This window comes from Peromyscus leucopus, chromosome 7 (genome assembly GCF_004664715.2).
Source record: "Peromyscus leucopus breed LL Stock chromosome 7, UCI_PerLeu_2.1, whole genome shotgun sequence".
NCBI classification, from domain to species: Eukaryota; Metazoa; Chordata; class Mammalia; order Rodentia; family Cricetidae; genus Peromyscus; species Peromyscus leucopus.
Window position 1 is genome coordinate 84,387,035 of NC_051069.1, and position 21,979 is coordinate 84,409,013.

The following is a 21,979-nucleotide window of genomic DNA, read 5'->3' on the forward strand; positions in this document are numbered from 1 at the left end:
CAATGATTCTGCCATATGTCAAGTTGATATAAAACTGACTCTCCCAACTGTCCCTTAACTGTTTTCATACCATCTGCAAGTCCACACCTACCAATTGGCATTTTCAAACTCAGCTTGCTTACCACAGCCGCCACGCCAACGAGTACGGAAAGGCGGCGAGGTAGACAGGACGCCCCGCCCACCGGCATCGTCCTGCCCCTCTAGGCCCGCGGGTTGCTCTATGGTCTGGAGGACCTTGTGTTGTCATCCTCCGAGCGACGGCCGGAGGCGGTCGCGTAGGCCCGGGCGGGGCGTTTGGTTTCGTTTCTGCACCGACTGGAATTAGTGTCGACGGTCAAAATGGGAGTCCCCAAGTTTTACCGATGGATCTCGGAGCGGTATCCCTGCCTCAGCGAAGTGGTGAAGGAGCATCAGGTGGGTGAGCACAGGCCGCGGCGCAAAAGGCGGGCCCGCGGGCCTCTCTGCGCCGTGGGACCCGGGCCTTCGAGCTGCCTATGGTGCTGGTCAGCAGCCGGACGGGAGGACAAGGAGGGCAGGGGGTTGGCGGCCTCCGGGTGAGCCGCACCGGTACGATCCGTGTGGCCGCGCTGGGCTTGCGGCAGGGAGCTCCCCTGGGAGAGCCTTCCGCGACTTCCAAAGGAGCCCTTCGTTAGGAGGCTTTTAGTGAGCCCTCTGTCCTCCGGGAGCCGCAACGGGCTTCGCCTTAGGATGCCTGGCTGAGTGGGATGCCTTCCCGGGTCTGTTGTCCCACGCAAAGCAACAGACCTGTGTACAAGCAATAACAAATGTCCCTACTGTGGAATCGCCTGTCTAGTACTCCAGCTGTGAAGAGCTGCATTTATCCCTGACGCCTGGACCGATTGAAGTAGCCAGTGACTCGTATTGTGATACCCTTTGATGATCTTGTTAGCTTCCAAACAGTACCCACCCACCCCCCTTTTGTCTAAACGAACAAAACGTTTAGCTGGAGGGTAGGGGTGGGAGTTGGTGCTTAGTGGCTTTGATATGGCAGAAAAAGCCTGAAACATTATAACTAATAGTTGGTGTATAATGACCCCACAGCAGCGTTTATGTGAGTTCTAGAAGTGTGTATTTGTATATCTATATATTGGAATATATTTGCATGTTTAAATAACAGAGGAGAGAAACTAAATATTCTAATAGATAAACTAGACTTTGAATGATAAATTTAGTGTGTCACATTGAATGACTTTGATATGACTTTGTCTGGTTTACAGAAAGAAAAAAAACCTAGTTTTTTAAAATTTGTATAGCTAATTGAATTACTTGTCATAAGTAGCACTGTATTAATACTGGGAGCTGTCAATTATATGAGGTTTTGTTTTGTTTGTTAAGGTACTTGTAAGGATAACAGTGGAGTCCAGTATCTGGAAAGGATTTTTTTGATATTAGGTTCTAATGAAACTTGGTATATAAAAAAAAAAAAAACTTATAAAAAGTTCCAGAGTGCTAACTTGTCTTTCATTTATTTGAAACATAGGTTGAGTTAGATTTAAAGGTATTATTTTCAGGGAGAAGAGTGAAAATGGAGACAAATTGTTTTTCTTTGATCAATAAATATTTGATAGCATCTAATATGTTCAATAACATTTTTTTTCTGTGCTTTGGCCACAATAATTTATTTGGTTAAACTACCTGGATTCTGTATCCTGAGGAATTTTGCAAAAACAAAGCAATCATTAAAAGCAACATTATGACATGGACAGCAAGATAGATTTTTCTGAAAGTTTCGTAGTAGATTGAAATTGAAAGTAAGGATTGCTTTAAAATTACATTGTAAGTGAACAGTAAGACCTGGTGCATCAGCATCTTTAATCCCAATACTCAGGTGGCAAAGGCTTGCAGATCTCTGAGTTTGAGGCCAGCCAGAGTTACATAGTGAGACCCTAACTCAAGGTAAATAAATAAATAGATAGATAAATAGGGGACCAAGAGATGGATCAGTGATTAAAAAGACCTGTGTTTGTAACTCCAGTTCCAGAGCATGGTACACAGACATACATGCAGGCAAAACAACTGAGCACAGAAAAATAATAAATAAATAGAAACTTGATGTATCAAAGTAATGCCTTCCACAAATATTTTATTAAAAGGAGACCAAAAACAAGGACTGAGGAAGGAGGACCCAAGTTGGGATCCCCAGCACCCTCATAAAAGCTGGAAGTGGCATAGGGTACTGGTAACACCAGCACTGGAGAGTAGGGACAGGTGGATCCTGAGGGCTCGCTGGCCAGCTAGTCCAGCTGAATTAGTGAGCTTCAGATTCACTGAGAGATCCTGTCTCAAAAAGTAAAGTGGGGAAGCAATTAAGGAAAGCCCCAGAGTTGACCACTGGCCTGCTGTGTGGGTGGCAGGGTAAACAGGAGCGTACCTGGAGGGACAGTATGGGAGGAAGAGGTTTGGGGACCAGAGAGAGGATTGGGACCAGCACAGTCTTTGAATCCTCACGTGAAAATCAAAAGGGAAACTAGATAACAAAGTTAAAAGTCCATAAAACAATTATACTAAGTCATGTGATACAGTGTCCCCATGTTACTGGTTCAAAATACAAGATAATGGCAAATGGCCAGTAGACTCTAGACAGGGTTATAAGAGGAAAGAGAAAGAAATATGTGATGGACTTTCGAACTCCAGAAACTTCCCCTGTTAGTTTCACAAAGGCTATGCTGGCCAATTAGACAGCAGTCTCTAAAGCAGGGTGGTGAGGAGGGGTGTCCTTTTTAAGACTGACTGAGTGAGGGGTCATCAGAAGAAAAAGCAGTGTCCACCTGTACACTCAAAGCTGACCTACCAAGTGACCATCATGGGGCACAGTGTACCCTAAGGAGAAATGACTAAGAGTGAAATAAATGTTGTCATGGAAGGGACAGGGGAAACAGAGAAAAGATGGTCAGATTCAGCTTGGAAGAATTAGAGTCAAGGAATCTTTCAAAACAAGCTACCATGTTTTAAAACTTCCTAAAAACTGCAAAAGAAAGCTAAATTAAAGCTTGTCTGAACCTCTACTCGTTCTAAAGCTCAAGAAAATTCAGTTCATTTGAAAAATGAACAACAGAAGGACTAAGGCCAAATGGCATACATTTTATTTATATAGTTGGCTTCTTTCTTTTTTGTGTATGAGTGTGTAGTCTGTGTACCACATGCATGCCTGGTGCCCTTAGAGATCAGAAAGGGGCCATGGACCCTTGGAACTGGAGGTACAGATGATTGTGAACCAGTGTGTAACTTCTGGGAACCGAACCTGGGTACTCTGCAGGTGTAACAAGTGTTCTTAACCTATGAGCCATCTCTCCAGCTATGAATACAAAGCTTTGTTTACTTCCTGCCCAGCAGTGGTGATACACTGAGCAGTGTGTGTAGCTGGAGGGCTTCTCTCCAGGTTCCCCAAGCCCCACAGTCCCACAATCCACTTATAAAATAATCACTCAGACGCTTATATCACTTATAAACTGTATGGCCATGGCAGGCTTCTTGCTAACTGTTCTTTTATCTTAAATTAACCCATTTTTATAAATCTATAGCTTGCCACGTGGCTGGTGGCTTACCGGCGTCTCTACATGCTCTTCTCCTGGCGGTGGCTGCAGTCTCTCTCCTCCTTCTTCCTGTTTCCCCAATTCTCCTCTCTCTGTCCCGCCTATACTTCCTGCCTGGTCATTGGCCATCAGTGTTTTATTTACATAGAGTGATATCCACAGCAAGTGTGGCGGCTGAGGAAGGAAGATGGCCATTTCAAGGCTAGCATGAACTACATAGTAAGACCCTATCTCAAAAAAAAAAAAAAAGCAAAGACTAAGAGACTGGGTTACAAGATGAGTTCAAGAGTAGTTTGAGTCACTTAGTGGGACCTTGTCAAACTTTTGAGACAGCATTGTGGGGGTAGCTGGCTCAGTGTTAGAACACCTGCCTAGCCTACATGAAGTTCTAAGGCTTTATCCCCTAGTATCCAGAAAAGGGAGAGGAACGGACAGAGGCTGGGCTTGTGGCTCAGTGATACAGCACTTGCAGAGCATGAAGGTCCAGAGTTTAATGTCCCCAAACTGCAGGGGTGGGGAGAACCTTTTTATTAGTGTGTGTTTGCTATGAATGATGCGTGTATGAATGTGGGAGCGTGCCATGGTGCATATTGTGGAGGTGAGACAACATTCAGGAGTCAGTTTTTCTCCTGCTGTGGCTTCCAGGGATCCCACATAGGTTGTCAGGCATGAGCCATCTTACAGGGCCAACTATTTGTGTTTTGAGTCTTTGTCTCCCTTCCTCCCCCTCTTCTTCTTTTATTTTTATTTCTTTATTTAATTTTACCAGCAACTGTTTTACCTGACTTCATTGGAAAGAAAGCTGCTTCCATGTCATAGCAGTACAAGTCGATCCCCTAGTGTGATTGCTCTTAGCTGGGAAGTCCTCTGGGAGGCTCTACTACCCTTCCTCAAATGAGGCACCTGGACACAAACTGAACTCTGCCTAATTTGTGTCCTCCCTTGCACAATGAAGATTCAGGTATTTTTTTCATTTCTTACATCCACATAGTAGATTAAATGATAAGAGAAATGACCCTAAAGTCACTCAAGCAAGTAAATATGGATTCCAGGCTCCAAGGAGGTAAAGAGGTTATGTCTTGTGAATTTTCTTGACAATTAGTGAACCCAAAGATTTCATGCAACAGTCACCTGCTTTTCTCCTCTACTATCCAGGCCTTAGAACTTTACTCCCAAATGATCCATTCAGAGAGTTCACATGCCTGCCCATGCACTTAGGCAGAACATTGTGGCAGTTGGGAGTGTGTGGAAGAAGAGAGCCTTTCAGAAAATGTCAGTCCATTATGGCAGATAACAGCAGAGAAAAAAGTCAAATAAAATTATGATAGGGAAAAAAAAGAAGCACAGAAACTTCCCTACATACATTAAAAACTTGTAAATATATGCACTAAGAAAATTACATAAGCCATGAAAGAACAAAAAAAAGTGAAAGAACTATACTTACCTGTTATGAAAACAGAACCTAGAGATTATTAAAAAATAAATGAATAAATGAAAAAGACGCCTACGAGAGGAAAAGGCAAAAACAGGTGGTGCTATGAGAATTTTTAAAAAGAGATGGAGAGGCTAGAGAGATGGCTCAGTGATCACGAGAACTTGTTGCTATTGCAGAAGAGCCTGGTTTGGTCCCCAGTACCAGCCTAGTGACTCAGAGCCATCTGTAATTATACTTCCAAAAATCTAGTGCCCCTTCTGACCCCTGGACACCAAGTAGCACATACACACATACATGCAAATACTCGAGGAAAAAAATTTTAAGAGGTGTATGATGGCTAATCTTATTTGTCAACTAATCTTAGTTGTCAACTTGACCACATCTGGAATCAAAATCCAAGCAGCCTGGCACATGTGTGAGGGATATTTCTTGATTGAATTATTTGAGGTAGGAAGACCCTCTGTAAATCTAGGACACCTACTGGTGGCAGACTTATGTAAAGGACATGGAAGAAGGACAGGTTTTCCTTTTGCCTGCCTATCTTCATTCTAGCAGACAAGATCATCTATCCTGCTGCCGAGGCATTCCTTCTTTGGGATTAGAACCTAATCCCAAAGATTCCAATGTAGATCATCTGAGACACCCAGTTTTGTGTTGTTCAACTGTCAGGTTTGTGGACTTTCTGTCAGGAGATGGCTGTTGTTGGACTAGCTGGACCACAGCCTATAAGCCACTCTAATAAATCTCCTTGTAATATATATAGAGATTCTTTCTATCTATCAATTCTGTTCTGTTGCTGGAGGGCTTCTCTCCAGGTTCCCCAAGCCCCGCAGTCCCACAATCCACTTATAAAATAATCACTCAGACGCTTATATCACTTATAAACTGTATGGCCGTGGCAGGCTTCTTGCTAACTGTTCTTTTATCTTAAATTAACCCATTTCTATAAATCTATACCTTGCCACGTGGCTGGTGGCTTACCAGAGTCTCTACATGCTGCTTCTCCTGGCGGTGGCTGCAGTGTCTCTCCTCCAGCCTTCCGCTTCCCAGAATTCTCCTCTCTCCTTGTCCCACCTACCTCCTGCCTGGTCATTGGCCATCAGTGTTTTATTTATATAGAACAATATCCACAGCACTTCCCCTTTTTTCTTTTTTTTTAAAAAGGAAGGTTTTAACTTTAACATGGTAAAATTACATATAACAAAACAATTACCGAGCAAGAATTATAGTTACAATATTAAAGAAGATGTCCTATCTATCTTATATTTGTGAGTTTAAGGTTTTATATCTAACTTATCTTTTATCATAACTGAGGAAATTACAACTATCTAGTTTTCAACCACATCAAAGACCTGAGAAGGAACATAATGGTACCTGAGAAATGGTAGACGGATGCAAGCAACTTCGGGAATCTTGCAAGAGTAGACCAAGACAGCTGGCAGCCTGGACAGTCACCTGATGTTTTTCAGCATTGTTGGTGTATTCAAATTGGCTACAGGCCTAGAGTATCTGACAGACCATTTTCAGAAGCAGGAATTCTGAGAGACCATCTTACCCTGTCTTGGCAGAGTACAGTGGTCGCTTTCCTTGTGTCCCGCTTGTCCAGAAAGGACAGCATTGCATTTGTACTGTCAGCCGTCAAGGCAAGGGCAGTTCTTTGCCCAGTAGGCCATTTTGTGCCAAAAAGACAAACTTCCAAATGGAAATGTCTTAGAAGCCCAACATTCTCTCGGGATCAATTGGTGCAGCCAGGAGCAATTGTGTCTCACATCAACAGAATTTTAAGTTATTTAAATGCCATATTCTCTAGGTCTATGAAGTGTTTGAAGATTACCTATCTATCTGAAATATATCTATGTATACCTAGAAGACTTAACTAACATGGCTACAAATATGATTATCATAGATGACTGATTATTAATCTATTTTTAATCATCCATTACAATTTTAAATGAGTTAAACATAATACCTCAAACAAGAATAGAAATATATATATACAGTATAACAAAATTAACTTTAAGTTTGTATTAATAAACTAAAATTTTTACCAATGTAAAACATTTTAAACATAAACTAAAATCTATACCAATGTAAAACATTTTAAACAAGTTGTTCTTTAAAAGTAGGTTCATTAATCTACCCTTTTATCTTATCATCTCCATATCCTCCTATATATCATATCCCCTTTTCTTTTTCAGAAAGAGATCACATTTATAATCAACCTGTTTTAAATAAAAATATTGGTTTTTCTCTGTCCCACACCAGAGGGCTCTTCTGATTTGGGACACAAGAATCCCTTAGCCATTTTTTTTTTTTTTTTTAAAGCAATATGTCTGGGTTTAGAGGGGGAGTGAGCCAATTCCACCTCTAAAGCCAGCTTGGTATATTTGGGAATTTGGGCGTAGCATCTCTTACTACTTCCTGCTGGAGGGGGGCGCTGTATCTTATGGGGACGCAAAGAAAATTTTAGACCTATGGGGTAGTCCGTGAGGCTGTATTGTGTGAACCAGTTGCCTTGAAACCGCTCTGGATGTTGGATCATCTGGGCCATGGTGTCATCGGAGTCCTTTCAGGGGGTCTTGGCTGGTGAAACCTGATGTATGTTAATCTGGAACAAGTCCACAGCCTCTGGCTTTCTGTGGAAACAAAAGCAGAACCTCTTTTCCAAAGTAACATATCCTTATATCTAAATTTTGAAGTCAAGGTACCTTTAAAATATACATTTTGGCATAACTCAACAGCTTTTGTAATCAAATGTTTTTGTTTAGTTATGAATATCAAAGAGAACATAATCCAGATTCTCTGTGTGGTAGCCATCTTTATGTGGCTTATGTTTTATATTACCTTGAGCCTTGAGCCTATTGCTTTAAACTGCACCATTGTAAGCCTGAAACGGCGCTGTGGCTGCTGGCTCCGCCCACTTCAGCTTCCCAACATGGCAGTGGTACGTTTTCCGCCAGCTCTGGGAGTCATCAAGTCTCAGAAATAGTGGGTCTATGCTTCTTATCAAAGCAGCGTGTAGCCCAGAAACCTCTTTTTTTTTTTTTTTTTTTTTTTTTTTTTTTAAATACTAGTAAAGACTAAATCTACCACACAGCTTAATTTGCCGCTGGCAGATGCCTCATTCCCGCCATACTGTCGGTCAAACACACCCGCCAGGAACCCGCCAGTGTCCAAACTTGCGTTTTGCCGCATCTAGCTGCCCGTATGAGACAAGAAGCAGGAACCTGGTTTTGGCTCTGTTTAGAATTGGTTATTAAATATTCTCAGGTTTAAGGTGGAAACTCGAGCCGTTGGGCGCCATTTGTTGCTGGAGGGCTTCTCTCCAGGTTCCCCAAGCCCCGCAGTCCCACAATCCACTTATAAAATAATCACTCAGACGCTTATATCACTTATAAACTGTATGGCCGTGGCAGGCTTCTTGCTAACTGTTCTTTTATCTTAAATTAACCCATTTCTATAAATCTATACCTTGCCACGTGGCTGGTGGCTTACCAGAGTCTCTACATGCTGCTTCTCCTGGCGGTGGCTGCAGTGTCTCTCCTCCAGCCTTCCGCTTCCCAGAATTCTCCTCTCTCCTTGTCCCACCTACCTCCTGCCTGGTCATTGGCCATCAGTGTTTTATTTATATAGAACAATATCCACAGCACTGTTCCTCTAGAGAACTCTGACTAATGCAAGGTGGAAAGAAGAAATTTTAAAAATTAAAAAGACTTAAAAGGATTCGAGGGCTGGAAATGCAGCTCAACAGTAAAACATGATTTGTCTGTCATGCTTCAGGCCCTTAGCACCAGGGGAAAAAAAGAAAAGTTTTTCAGGAGAAAGTAACAAATAGGAGAGATGAGGTAATATAAGGGCTAATAAGTGAATAACAGGTATTTCTGGGGGGAAAAAGCACAGCAGAGCAAGTTCTAAAACTTTCTATATATTAAAAAAGAAGTTGAAAGCACATGTTAAAAAATATATCATATACTTGATAATATTTATTCAGTTGACCAATATCAAACATAGTCTAGTTAAAATTACCATACCACATTGAAAAAGAAAAGGTAGTAACTTTAGCTTGAGATTTCCTAAATGGGAAATAGCATATCTATTCCTATTAGTGTCCCTTAACAGTTGAAGGACAGAAGGAGACAAAATGAAAATACTTTTATAAATTAGAAACGGTGGCTGGGTGATAGCGCTCAGAAGGCAGAGGCTGGTGGGTCTCTCAGTTCTAGGCCAGCCTGGTCTACTGTGTTAGAGTTAAAACCTTTCCTTTTTATTTAGACAAAAAAGGGAAAATGTTGTGGAATAATCTTTTTGTACACTGTGAAGATGTGTCACTCTAATTAGCTTAATAAAAAGCTGAATGGCCAGTAGCTAGGCAGGATTTCCAGGCACAGAGGATGCTAGGAAGAAGAAAGGCAGAATCCAGGGCCAGACTGAGAGTCAGAGAGCAAGATGCTAGAGGAGAGGTAAAAGCCATGAGTTACATGGCAACACATAGACAAATAGAAATGAGTTAATTTAAGTTATAAGAGCTAGAGGAATAAGCCTAAGCTATAGGCTGAACTTTCATAATTAATAATAGTCTCCATGTCATTTTTTGTGAGCTGGCAGCCTAAAGAAAAATCTGTCTACATATGGCACACAACATTTGCTCATGTATATACAAATAAGGCCTAAAAAGGATTTTTAAAAAAGGAAGGGGAAAAAAAAAGGTTAGGAACACAGCTTCCTGGTGACCATATTCTTTTGAGTAGGCACAGTGGCATACAGAGGTACAGCTACCTGCTGCCTGCAGGCTGTAGGCAGCTGCCAGCACCATGTGCCAGGTCCATGCACTAAGCTGAGCCATTCAGCAGCTGACATAGCAATTTAAGATTTGTTTCACACAGTCGGAGAACACAACAGATGCTCAGTAAAAACAGATCCAGACAGAAAAAAACTCTAAACAGTTTACAGTGTTTTTTTTGTTTTGTTTTTTGTTTTGTTTTGTTTTGTTTTTCGAGACAGGGTTTCTCTGTGTAGTTTTGCGCCTTTCCTGGAGCTCACTTGGTAGCCCAGGCTGGCCTCGAACTCACAGCGATCCACCTGACTCTGCCTCCCGAGTGCTGGGATTGAAGGCGTGCGCCACCACCGCCCGGCCTACAGTGTGTTTTTAAAATATGCATAGGCTTAAAAAATGGATATAGACAACTATAGAAAAAGTAGTTTATAAATAATATGATAAAGTCTTTAAAGAGAGACTAAAATAATATCAAAAGGATAAGCCACGTGAAGGTGGAAAATACACATCTGGATCTTATATGGCATCTCATTGACTTTGAATTTATTGATTGCTGATGAACAAATAATAGCTGCCGAGAGACATTGATTATGGAAACTGCTAAATTAAACTAACCTATGTATTTTTTAAATGTCTTCAAATTGAAAGTCAAAAAATATGTTGCATTGGAGAAGAGGTTATGCTTTTGTTTCCACAGAAAATGAAAGGGTGTTGATTCATTCAAGATTGATAGAGATCAGATTTGATTGGGGACACCCCCTGAATATCCTGGCTACAGACATAAAGAAATAAACCTAAAAAAAAAAAAAATATATATATATATATATATATATATATATATATATATATATATATATATATGTAACATAATTTTACCTGCTCAAACATAAAACAAAAAAATCATCTTTGTCTGATTTATGTACAACACAGAGACCATACTGGTGTTAATGCCGATATATATGTTATCTTTGAAAGTCTGTGTGTTTTCTGAGCAAGAAGACCAGACACTGATGAAAACGGGTGGCCCAGGTGATCTAGTCTCTCAGAGTACCTCTGTTGCAGTTTCCTCAGAGTTCTGCATCAAGAACAGTTTCAAGGCAGCTAGCTGGCTAAGATGGTCCAGCCTCACAGACTATTCTAGCCAGGACTGCAGATAAGTCTTGCATCATCCCATCACACCAAGACTGAACAACAGCTAGTTCCCACAGGACTAGAATATTATCTCAGTTTTCTCCAGTTCCACTCACAAACAACAGGAAGCAATCTAGAGAACACAGTGCCCACATTCCCAAGAGGTGGAGTGGGTAGGTTTTTTTTTTTTTTTTTGTCATTCAGTGGATTATGGATTTTTGTCATCATTTAGAGGGGTTGGTTATAAGTTGTTATTGGTAATGGTCAGGAAAAAAGCTGAAAAAAGGAGATCAGATTCAGGAATATTGTTCTGAAAAGAAAAAGGGGGATAAAGGAATGATAGGATTAAAGTGTAGATTACTTAATTAAAGATTACTTAAACTAAAAAAGCAACTACTAATCTTAAATATTTTACATTGGTATGGATTTTTGTATATCGATACAGATTTAAGGTTATTTTTGTTATTCTGTATATATGTTTCTACTCTTGTTTAAGGTATTTTTATGTAGTGATACAAACTTAAGGTAATTTTTGTTAGAACATACTGTACATAAGTTTCTACTCTTGTTTAAGGTATTATACCTATGGAGCACATTTAACAATGTAATATAAATTTCTAGTCTTTAAAAGTTATTATTACAAACTATTTAGGATAATAAAGAAATCCAGGTTAGCAGTTAGTCACCTATAACAAACTTGTAGTCATGTTAGGTATGTTTTCAAGGTCAAAAAAGGATATATTTTAAATAGACATGTGGTCTTCAAACACTTTAGAGACCTACAGAATATGGCATTTAAGATGTTTTAATAACATAAGGTTTTTCACGACAATGAGACATGTCTGCTTCTGGCAGCACCAGTTTACTTCAGAGAAGATGATGGACCTTGAAGAACCCATATGGAGTTTGCTTTCTTTGTGGCAAGGTTAGCCACTGGTCAAGAAAGTGCCCTTGCCTTGACTGCTGACAGTTACTGTCCAATTGGACAAACAGGACAGAAAAGAACATGACTGCCAAACTTTGCCAAGACAAGGTGGGACAGTCCTTCAAAATTCCTGCTTCACAGAAAAATCTGTCAGTTATTCTAGGCCTATAGGCTGAAGATGGATGCCCCAACATTACAGAGGAAACCTGGGTGACTGTGTGGCAGTCAGATGTCTCTGTAGTTTCTTTTTTTGGATGTTGTTTGCTCTGCACTTCCTATTTACTCAAGTAATATTTTATCCTTCTCGTGTCTCTGATAGAGCTAAAGATGAGATAGGTATAATTAGTTATACCAAATTAAAAAAAAAAAAAGATGTTAAGTATATATGGTTGAGAAACATAAAAGCTTAAGTTGTTTAAGAAAATGTTTTAAGGTCTAAAACATTATTTTTAGGTTGGTTATATAAGCTATGATAAAAAGAAAATTAGGTACAAAACTTTTGATTCATCAGAATAGGATAGATAATACAGTACTTTCTCCAAATTTGCCAAATTCAAATGGACTGGATATTGTAAATGTAGTTCTTACCTGATAATTGTTCTTTTTTTTTAAAAGATTTATTTATTTACTATGTATACAATATTTTGCCTGCATGTATGCCTGGACGCCAGAAGAGGGCATCAGATCTTATTGTTGATGATTATGAGCCACCATGTGGTTGCTGGGAATTGAACTCACGACCTCTGGAAGAGTAGTCAGTGCTTTTAACCTCTGAGCCTTCTCTCCAGCCCAATTTTTCTTATTGTATATAGTTTTACTGTATAGAGTTAACACCTTTCCTTTTTTTTTTTTTTTTTTTTTTTTCCGAGACAGGGTTTCTCTGTGTAGCTTTGCGCCTTTCCTGGGACTCACTTGGTAGCCCAGGCTGGCCTCGAACTCACAGAGATCCGCCTGGTTCTGCCTCCCGAGTGCTGGGATTAAAGGCGTGCGCCACCACCACCCAGCAACACCTTTCCTTTTTATTTAGACAAAAAGGGGGAAATGTTGTGGAATAACCTTTTTTTACTCTGTGAAGATGTGTCACTCTGATTGACTTAATAAAAAGCTGAATGGCCAATAGCTAGGCGGTATTTCCAGGCACAAAGGACGCTGGGAAGAAAAAAGGCAGAATCCACAGCCAGACACAGAAAGGGATCAAGATGCCGGAGAGGTAACATGGTAACACATAGATAAATAGAAATGAGTTAATTTAAGTTATAAGAGCTAGAGGGCCAAGCCTAAGCTATAGACCAGTCTTTCATAATTGATAATAAGTCTCCATGTCATTTTTTTTGTGAGCTGGCAGTCCAAAGAAAAACCTGTCCACACATACAGATTGGGAGAGAGGTAAAAGCCAAGTGGCAGAACGTAGATTAATAGAAGCAGGTTAATTTAAGTTATAAGCACTAGTTGGAAACAAGCCTAAGCTAAAGGCCAAGCTTTCATAATTAATAATGAGTCTCTATGTCATTATTTGGGGCTGGCAGCCAAAAAGAAAGTCTGGCTACAGCTGTACTCCACTTTCTAAGAAGCATCACTGTCGGGGTGGTTAAAATTGCTAATGAACTATTCCTTAAGTCCGGCCTCCTTGTGACCTTAATGTATAAGTAAGGATCATTTTGATGAATGTTTTATCTCTGATTGTACTCCCTTCACCTAACAGCCCACACAGTGTACTTAGAAAGCATCTCTTCAAGGACAAAATTCTACAAGTGACAAAAATATGGTATTATTCACTTTCTCTTAATATTTAAACTTAGTTGCAGAGTAAGTAGTTTCAAGCCTGCAGCCGCATATATTGCTACTACATAGACCCTACATACATTTTTCTCACAATGCCCACACCTGGCTCTCTTCAAATACCGATTGCCTTTCTGATTGATAAATTATTTTGCTAACTTTGCTTCAGTCTCACTCATCATGAAATTCTTTTCTGTAGTGGATAGAAAAAACCCAGATGTCTATAAGATTCTGAGGACTCCTCAGGTTGCACTGCTGACAGAGGCCACGATGCTGGCTTGCTGCTAGTGACATTCCATTTCCTGTAGATGGGCTGCTGGTGTAGTTTTCGAGTCAGTAGCACCACCACTGAGAAGAGAGGAGATAACAATTATAGTCAAGGTGTAATTCCATGGAACAGCACTTGACTAATATGGAGGAAGCCTCTGGGTATAGCTGTTGCCTGATGTACAGGAAGCCTTCCTTTTTAAAATCCATCAGTACAAGCCTATTCACTCCTTTCTAGAAAACTGTACTTGTCTGAGGCTTCCCATAGGATATTCAGAAAGGAAAGAATGTAAACGTACTCTTGACCTGTATTCTTTACAAAAAAAAAATCATACAACTTGCATCATAAATTCTTAGAGCTGTATAGCCCTTTGATCTAGCACAATGCTATTAGTATTAAAATAGCTAGAACTTTGTGGCTATAGAGATGATTCTGTATTAAAAATGCTTGCTGTTCTTGAAGAGAACTAGCATTCACTTCCCAGCACCCAAGTTCTAGGGAAGCTCACAGCCACCTATAACCCCAGCTCCAAATGTGTGAACACCCTCTTCTCGCTTCCATGACCACTTACACACACACACACACACACACACACACACACACACACACACACACACACAGTATTGTATTCCCCCAAATATTGTGCATGCTAATAAACTTATCTGGGGTCAGAGACAGAGCAGCCACAATATTAAACATAAAGGATAGGCAGTGGTAGCACACGCCTTTAATCCTAGCATTCCAGCGGCAGAAATCCATGTGTTCAAGGATACAGACAGGCATGGTGACTTATCACGCTTTTAATCCCAGAAAGCAAGCCTTTAATCCCAGGGAATGGTGGTAGAAAGTAGAAAGGTATATAAGGCGTGGGGACCAGAAACTAGAGGCATTTGGCCTGGTTAAGCATTTGGCTGGTTAAGCTTTCAGGCTTCTAGCAGCACAGTTCAGATGAAAGCCATTCCGGATGAGGACACAGAAGCATCCAGTCTGAGGAAACAAGACCAGCTGAGGATCTGGCAAAGCGGGTGGCTGTGGCTTGTTCTGGTTCTCTGACCTTCCAGCATTCACCCCAATACCTGGCACAGGTTTGATTTTATTAATAAGACCTTCTAAGATTCCTGCTACACACACACTAAGTCTTAAAAATTATATTCAGCCAGGCAGCGGTAGCGGTGGCACACGCCTTTAATCCCAGCACTCGGAAGGCAGAGGCAGGCGGATCTCTGTGAGTTTGCAGCCAGCCTGGGCTACAGAGTGAGTTCCAGGAAAAGCTCCAACGCTATACATAGAAACCTTGTCTTAAGAAAAAAAAAAAGGAAATTGAGGCCGGGCGGTGGTGGCGCACACCTTTAATCCCAGCACTCAGGAGGCAGAGCCAGGCGGATCTCTGTGAGTTCGAGGCCAGCCTGGGCTACCAAGTGAGTCCCAGGAAAGGCGCAAAGCTACACAGAGAAACCCTGTCTTGAAAAAAAATAAATAAATAAAAAATAAAAAAAAAGGAAATTGAATCCTTTTGTATAAATTATTCCACTCTCAAGAACTTACAATGAGGCTTCATTTGGGGTTTTCAGATTCTTGAAACAAATAGTAAGTCTTGAATGCTCTTTAAAATCTTGTAATTGCAGCTGTTAATTTCATTTGATCCTATTTGTTACTCAATAAGAACATTTAAAGAGTTTTTATTTAGCACTTATTTAATTCTGTAAAGTAGGTATGTTTTAGGTAATGCTTGGCAGTGTTTAATGATCTAAATCTTGTCACCCAGAAACCTCACAAGGCATGCCATTTTTTAATAACAAGCAAATAATATTGTTACTGCACATTTACTAATTAGAGCTAATTTTCTTTACTTAATGTATAAAGGAGACTAGTAAAGAAATCCTTTGATTGCACTGGATACTTATAACCATTTCGGTTCTCTGTCAGTGTACATTTGTGTTGATAATGTGCTTGCTTAGAACAAAAACAACTGAAAACCAGAGTCATGAGACCTTCTATAAAAGTAGATGCGCCGGGCGGTGGTGGCGCACGCCTTCAATCCCAGCACTCAGGAGGCAGAAGCAGGTGGATCTCTGTGAGTTCGAGGCCAGCCTGGACTACCAAGTGAGTTCCAGGAAAGGCGCAAAGCTACACAGAGAAACCCTGTCTCGAAAAACCAAAAAAAAAAAAAAAAAAAAAAAAAAGTAGATGCCCCACCTACCCCTACCAAGCCCCTGAGTGAAGCCTGGAGTCTGACTTTCCATTACATCAGCTCACTATTTTGCCTCCATTTTCAGATAATCTCAGCTTTTAAAAACTAATGTAATGAGTAAGTGGCTCTGTTTGCATAAACCAAATGCAAAAGGTGTTAAGTCACTTATAAAACCTCTAATACTCTTTTATAAAACCTTTTGATGTAAATGGACATTATTTTCCCATTTATATAAGAAATTGAGACTTTGCGATGCCAAGCAGCAAACATGGAGAAACTAATATTTTGAGTGCCATATTAACTATGTGCTTTCTCTGGTGTTTTCCTGAGGCTCTTACTTTGAATAAATAGATTATTTCCTCATAGTAAGTTAGGTCAAGCTGTACATAACTACATGATTGTCTCTGCATTACTAGTTACTCCTGCTTGCTTTCCTCTGCTTACTTTATTCAACTGTGATTGTTTATTCACTTTTTTTAAAATGTGTTTTTTAACTTTATGTGTATGTTTATGGTATGTGTGTCTGCATGTTTGGGCACATGCATGTGGTGTTTGAGGAGGCCAGAAGAGGGCATTGGATCCCCTAGGAATAGAGATACAGGGGGTTGTGCACAGCCTGAGTGTAAACTATGATCCAAACTTGGGTCCTCTGGAAGAGGCCCCCTTGAGCTTTCATATATATTACACCCTGTATGGCTTTTTGTTTTGTCTGGTTTTTGGTTTTGTACCATTGAAGAATCACTTTTGCCAGGCATAAAAATAGTTATGATAGTTAATAATCTGGAACTTTTTTTTTTTTTTTGCTTTTTAGATTCCTGAATTTGATAACTTGTACCTGGATATGAATGGAATTATACATCAATGTTCCCATCCTAATGATGATGATGTTCACTTCAGAATTTCAGATGACAAAATCTTTACTGACATTTTTCACTACTTAGAGGTGTTGTTTCGAATTATTAAACCTAGGAAAGTGTTCTTTATGGCTGTTGATGGTGTGGCTCCTCGAGCAAAAATGAACCAGCAGCGTGGGAGGCGTTTTAGGTAAATTATTTAAAACAGTTGACATAATAGAGTGCATCTTCAATTCAAATTTGTTTTCTATTTAAATCCTCAAAGTAACTGGTATACTCCATACTTATTATCATATTTGACTAGTCAAGTAATCAACTAGTAATTCTGATGAATTCTGTCTCAAAGCTTGTGTTGGGTTTCATATAAAGTCACTCTGTTCTCAGTTCCAAGTCTTCACACTTGGCTTTGATGATGGGAAAGTGGTAGAAGTGGAGCAGGACGCCTGTGGAGATCCACCTTGCTTTAGTCACCACGGCGTGTGCCAGGGGGTCATTCTAATGACAGTGACTCAACAGCCCTAGTGAGTGAGCACCTTAGTCCAGATGCTGATTTGAGTAAACGTGAGCCCTAATGGGCCGGAAGGCAAATGAGAGGAGACGGTGATTGGGATATGGGAAGTGAGTTCAGGTAGGAACCTGGCATTATCAGCACCACTCTGTAAAAGTAAAAGTATTGGAGGTCAAAAGAGTATTAAAATCAAAATCCTGGATGTGTGTAGTATATCTAAATAACAGTGAAGTCAGGCTCTGTGCTTGTTTGGAGGTATCCTAAGTCCAGCGTATTTGAGGCGTTGTTAGCATAATGAAAGGCTCATTTAATCATAATGGTTGGATAAAGAATAAGCTACTAGCCTAAAAATTCATATTAAGATGCTGAGGGTGCAGGCCTTTATCCCAGTATTTGTGAGCACAGACAGGGAGATCTTAGACCAGCCTGGTCTCCATAGAGTTCCGCCACCAGAAGGTATCAATGCATCCTAGCTCTGTCTACTACATCTACATTAGACAGAATGGATACCCTACTCCTTGCTTCTCGGTACCTGAAATGTTCCTAAGTACTGGTTTCTCTTCTTGTCACTCCTCTATCATAGCTGAACCCTCACCCCAACAGCCTTAGTGTCTCAACTGTCATGGTGATATCTTCAAACTTCTTCCCACCTTCCCAACTTTTATGGAGGCATCTAACTAATAAAAATCAACTCCTTTCCAGAAACTGAACTGCAGGGAAGCCTTCCAGCTCTATTTTTAACTTCAGAACCTTTTCATTATCAGAAGTGTAGACTACTTACTGGCTGGGAATTCAGGACCAATCAATCTATTGTAACTACCACAAACATATATTAAATGCTAGGCTGTCGCCAAGAGCCCCGAATTTCCTAGAAAATCCCGTGGCATCTTGAGACTTTAATGCTTGATGTCTTAGCTCTGTATCTGCCATCTGGTTTTTATCGTTACTGTGCCACTAAAATTTCCTTACAAGATCACAGACTTATCTCCTAATCCAAAGACTAAGTGTGCATTGCTTTCTCTGCCCATAGCAAGTAACAGTGCTGATCCTTCTTTTGTTCTGGGATTTCTTTCCTTCATCTTCTGTAGCTTTGCTCTGTTGGTGTCATGCTGGACCTCTGTCATCTTCCGTTTCTCTGCTGCTGTTTTTTCTTAAATTATCATTAAAGTTAACTTCCTTGAGTCTGTGCCTGGGCCCTAAGTGATCACATCTAATAACTTTAGCTACTATGTCTCTACTGAGTACTCCCAAATTCATCTTTATGGTGGTTTTCACACTCCCAAGTTCCTTTTCTAGTGAAATGCTTGTTGACTGTCTCTGTTTGGATAGCCTAGATCCCAGCAGGCTTACCATGCTCAAAACTGAATTCCTCCTCCCCAAAGCAACTCTTTTCTCTTTCTTGTTTCCATACTGTATGATAGCTGCCCGACCCAAGTCCCAGAGTAATTTGAACTCCTTCTCACATCCACAACCTATTTGCACTTCTTTTTGTCATCTTTTTTAAAATCTAGTATCTCAGTGTAGGCTGTCTTTATCTTTACTTAGATTATTTTAATAGTTGTTTCTATATTGCAGCTAAATTAAGCATGGCTACTCAATATCTCCCCTTGCTGTTCCCTTGCGCCCCCTCCCCTTAGAGTGTAATCTTTAAAGCCTGGAATCATTTTTTGCTATATTTTATATACTCATATCATTGATGATTAGTAAAATTATTAAAATCATTAAATGATATAATTAAATATAGCAAACACAATTGACACTTAAAGCCTTTGTCCTTGCTTCTGGAATAAATTTGCTATATATTATGTTAGAATTACTTAAGTGTTTGTAATGATTTGTGAGCTTTTTACTATTTTAATGTCCATCTTCTATAGTCTTCATATTAAAAAAAACAAACCTCAATTCTGTAAATAAAAACAAAGAATTCCTAGGCTTATTCATTTTTATTATTATTATTTTTAAATTGTATAGTTTTGAACCTTAAGGTCAACAAATTAGTGTTTTATGTAAAAAAGCTTCTAAATAATAATTTGTGTAAAATGTTTATTTTCTAGAAAATGTAAGATATTTTTTCTCTTTTAAGGTCAGCCAAGGAGGCAGAAGACAAAATTAAAAAAGCAATAGAAAAGGGAGAAACACTTCCTACAGAAGCCAGATTTGATTCTAACTGTATTACGCCAGGTAAATTGACTGAAAGACATTCTGAAAGATTTCAGATAGAAATTGAAGATTTTCCTAATGGGATTTGTTTTTAGACTAGTTGTCCTTAGGCCTTCACTAGCCGTGTTTTTCCATTTCTGTCTGCTCATGAGATGATCTCATCATGTTGGCTGTGAAGGTTCCTATAAAGACCCCCCTGTAGTGTTTCCTGGTGTTGATGAGCAGAGATGGAGAGACTTTGTCAGCTACATAGAGTTCCTAACCTGGAGGAGCTCACAGGGGCTTTCAGTTGATTCTGCTCACTCACCAGTATCAAATACAAGTTTCTATACCTACCCCGTGGCTTCAGGATGAGAAATCCATTCTTTCAGTCCAGAGAGTTTACTCCTCTACCTCCCAAAGGAATCTGGGATTTCTGTGACTTTAAGAAAATAGGGCCAGGGAAATGGCTCAGCAGATAAAGGCAGTTGCAGCCCATCCTGATGACCTGAGTCCAATACCCAGGCTCCTTGCTGGAGCTACTGCAAGTTATCCTCTGACCTCCACACACACAAATAAAATTAATACATAAATGTAAAAACAAATAGTAATTTATTTAACTTAATTCTATATATATTACCCTACTTGATACACTTGAGGGGGTTGACTGGCATCTTTACAATCCTTTATTTTGGGCAAAAATCTTAAATGTAACTTTTTAAATTCCATACAAACTAGTGATTTTTGTTGTTGTTGTTTTAGATACACATTGTTCAATTTAATAACCAGTTTCTCCTGGATATAGTTTAAGATAGTATTATTGCCTATGGCTGTTGATCATCTGAGATTTTCTATGGCATAATCATTGTATACTCACTTTCCAGATTAAAATAATTTTTCATGTTAAGAATAGTAGTAATTGGGGCTATGGAGGTGGCTCAATGGTTAAAAGCACTGATTGCTCTTGCAGAGGACCTGGGTTCAATTCCCAGCATCCACATGGTGGCTTACAACCTTCTGTAACTCCAGTTCTAGAGGATCAGATACCCTCTTTTGGCCTCCAAGGGCACTGTATGCACATGGTTCACATACATATGTGCAGGCAAAACACTATATATATATATATATATATATATATATATATATATATATATAATAAATATTTTAAAAATTAAAACATAGCAGTTATTGGGAGATAACTCAATCAGTAGGGTACTTAATCACACAAACATAAGGACCTGAGTTCAATCTCCAGCACCCATATAAGAAACTGGGTATAGTGGTGCACACTTGTAAGCTTGCTGGGGAGATGAGTTGGAAGGATTCCTGGGGCTCCTGGTCAACCTGTTTTGCCTACTTATTGAATCCTAGATTTCAGTGAGAATCTGTGTCTCAAAAGACAAGCTGGGCATGGTGGCATACAGCTTTAATTCCAATACTTGGGAGGCAGAGGTAGGAAGATCTCTGTGAGTTTGAGGCCAGCCTGTTCTACATAGCAAGTTCTAGGGCAGCCAGGGATACAGAGAGACCCTGACTAAAAAGTAAAAAAACAAAGTGGATGGTATCTAAGGAAGAACCAACCAATCACAGGTTGTCCTTTGAGCTCCATATAAACACATGCTTCTGCACGAACCTATATATACACATACTAGTAGTTGTTGGAGTGGGAATACAGTTTATTTGGTAGAGTCCATCATTTGTACCATGAGATCCTGGGTTCAGTCCTAAGCACAGTATAAATCAGGTGTGGTTGTGCATGCCACAGGCAGAGGATCAGAAGTTTGGGGTTATCCTTAGCTCATAGTGAGTTTAAGACTAACCTGGACTACACATTTTTTAAAAGAAGAAAGCAATATTAGTTATTAATAATATAAATTAACAATAATTATTGTTAGCAATCTGATTAAAACTACATGTCTTATAAAAATACTTCAGGATCTAGAAAAACAATTCAGCGTGTAAAAGTATTTTCCATACAAGTTGACCTATGTTCAAAGCCTAGAACCATGGTCGAAGGATAGAATGAACTACAGAAAACTCTTCTAGCCTCCTCATATGTGCCATAGCATACATATACTCACCCTCACACATTACACACCATACACAGGCATAATGATAATAAATAAAATTAATAATGTGCTTAGGAATTCAGCAAAAATGGAGAAAGTTGGAGTTAATTAAAGTTCAAACTGCTCTTAGATAAAATACTTCAAGCACGGTGTGTAGATGGTGTAAAATTCATGACTACCTTTGTTGCACTGACTTCATTTAAGGTTGCTAGTAACATTTGAAGCATTGAAGATACTTGCTAGAGGACACAGTCTATTATTCGCTTTCAGGATAAGCAAGAGAGCTTTGGGCTTTCTTTGAAGATACTGATTCTGTGTTGTTACTGGGAACTTAACTGTTTTTGCTATTTTT

General features: G+C 39.7%; 1 protein-coding gene across 5 annotated transcripts in view; it reads left to right on the plus strand.

The window, feature by feature from the left end:
• The first annotated feature begins 219 nt into the window (after window positions 1-219).
• Window positions 220-21,979, plus strand: part of Xrn1 (5'-3' exoribonuclease 1) — a 117,388-nt gene continuing 95,628 nt past the window's right edge. For 2 of the 5 annotated variants that reach the window (XR_003734162.2, XM_028866016.2), the window contains exons 1-3: window positions 220-414; window positions 16,869-17,101; window positions 19,503-19,600. Coding sequence is in view for 3 of the 5 variants with exons in the window: in XM_028866016.2 (XP_028721849.1) it covers window positions 340-414; window positions 16,869-17,101; window positions 19,503-19,600 (406 nt within the window). In the remaining 2 variants the exon portion in view is untranslated. Of the gene's footprint in view, window positions 415-16,868; window positions 17,102-19,502; window positions 19,601-21,979 lie in introns of those variants that run through there. The other 3 variants (XM_037207850.1, XM_028866012.2, XM_028866013.2) reach the window with 3 other exon arrangements.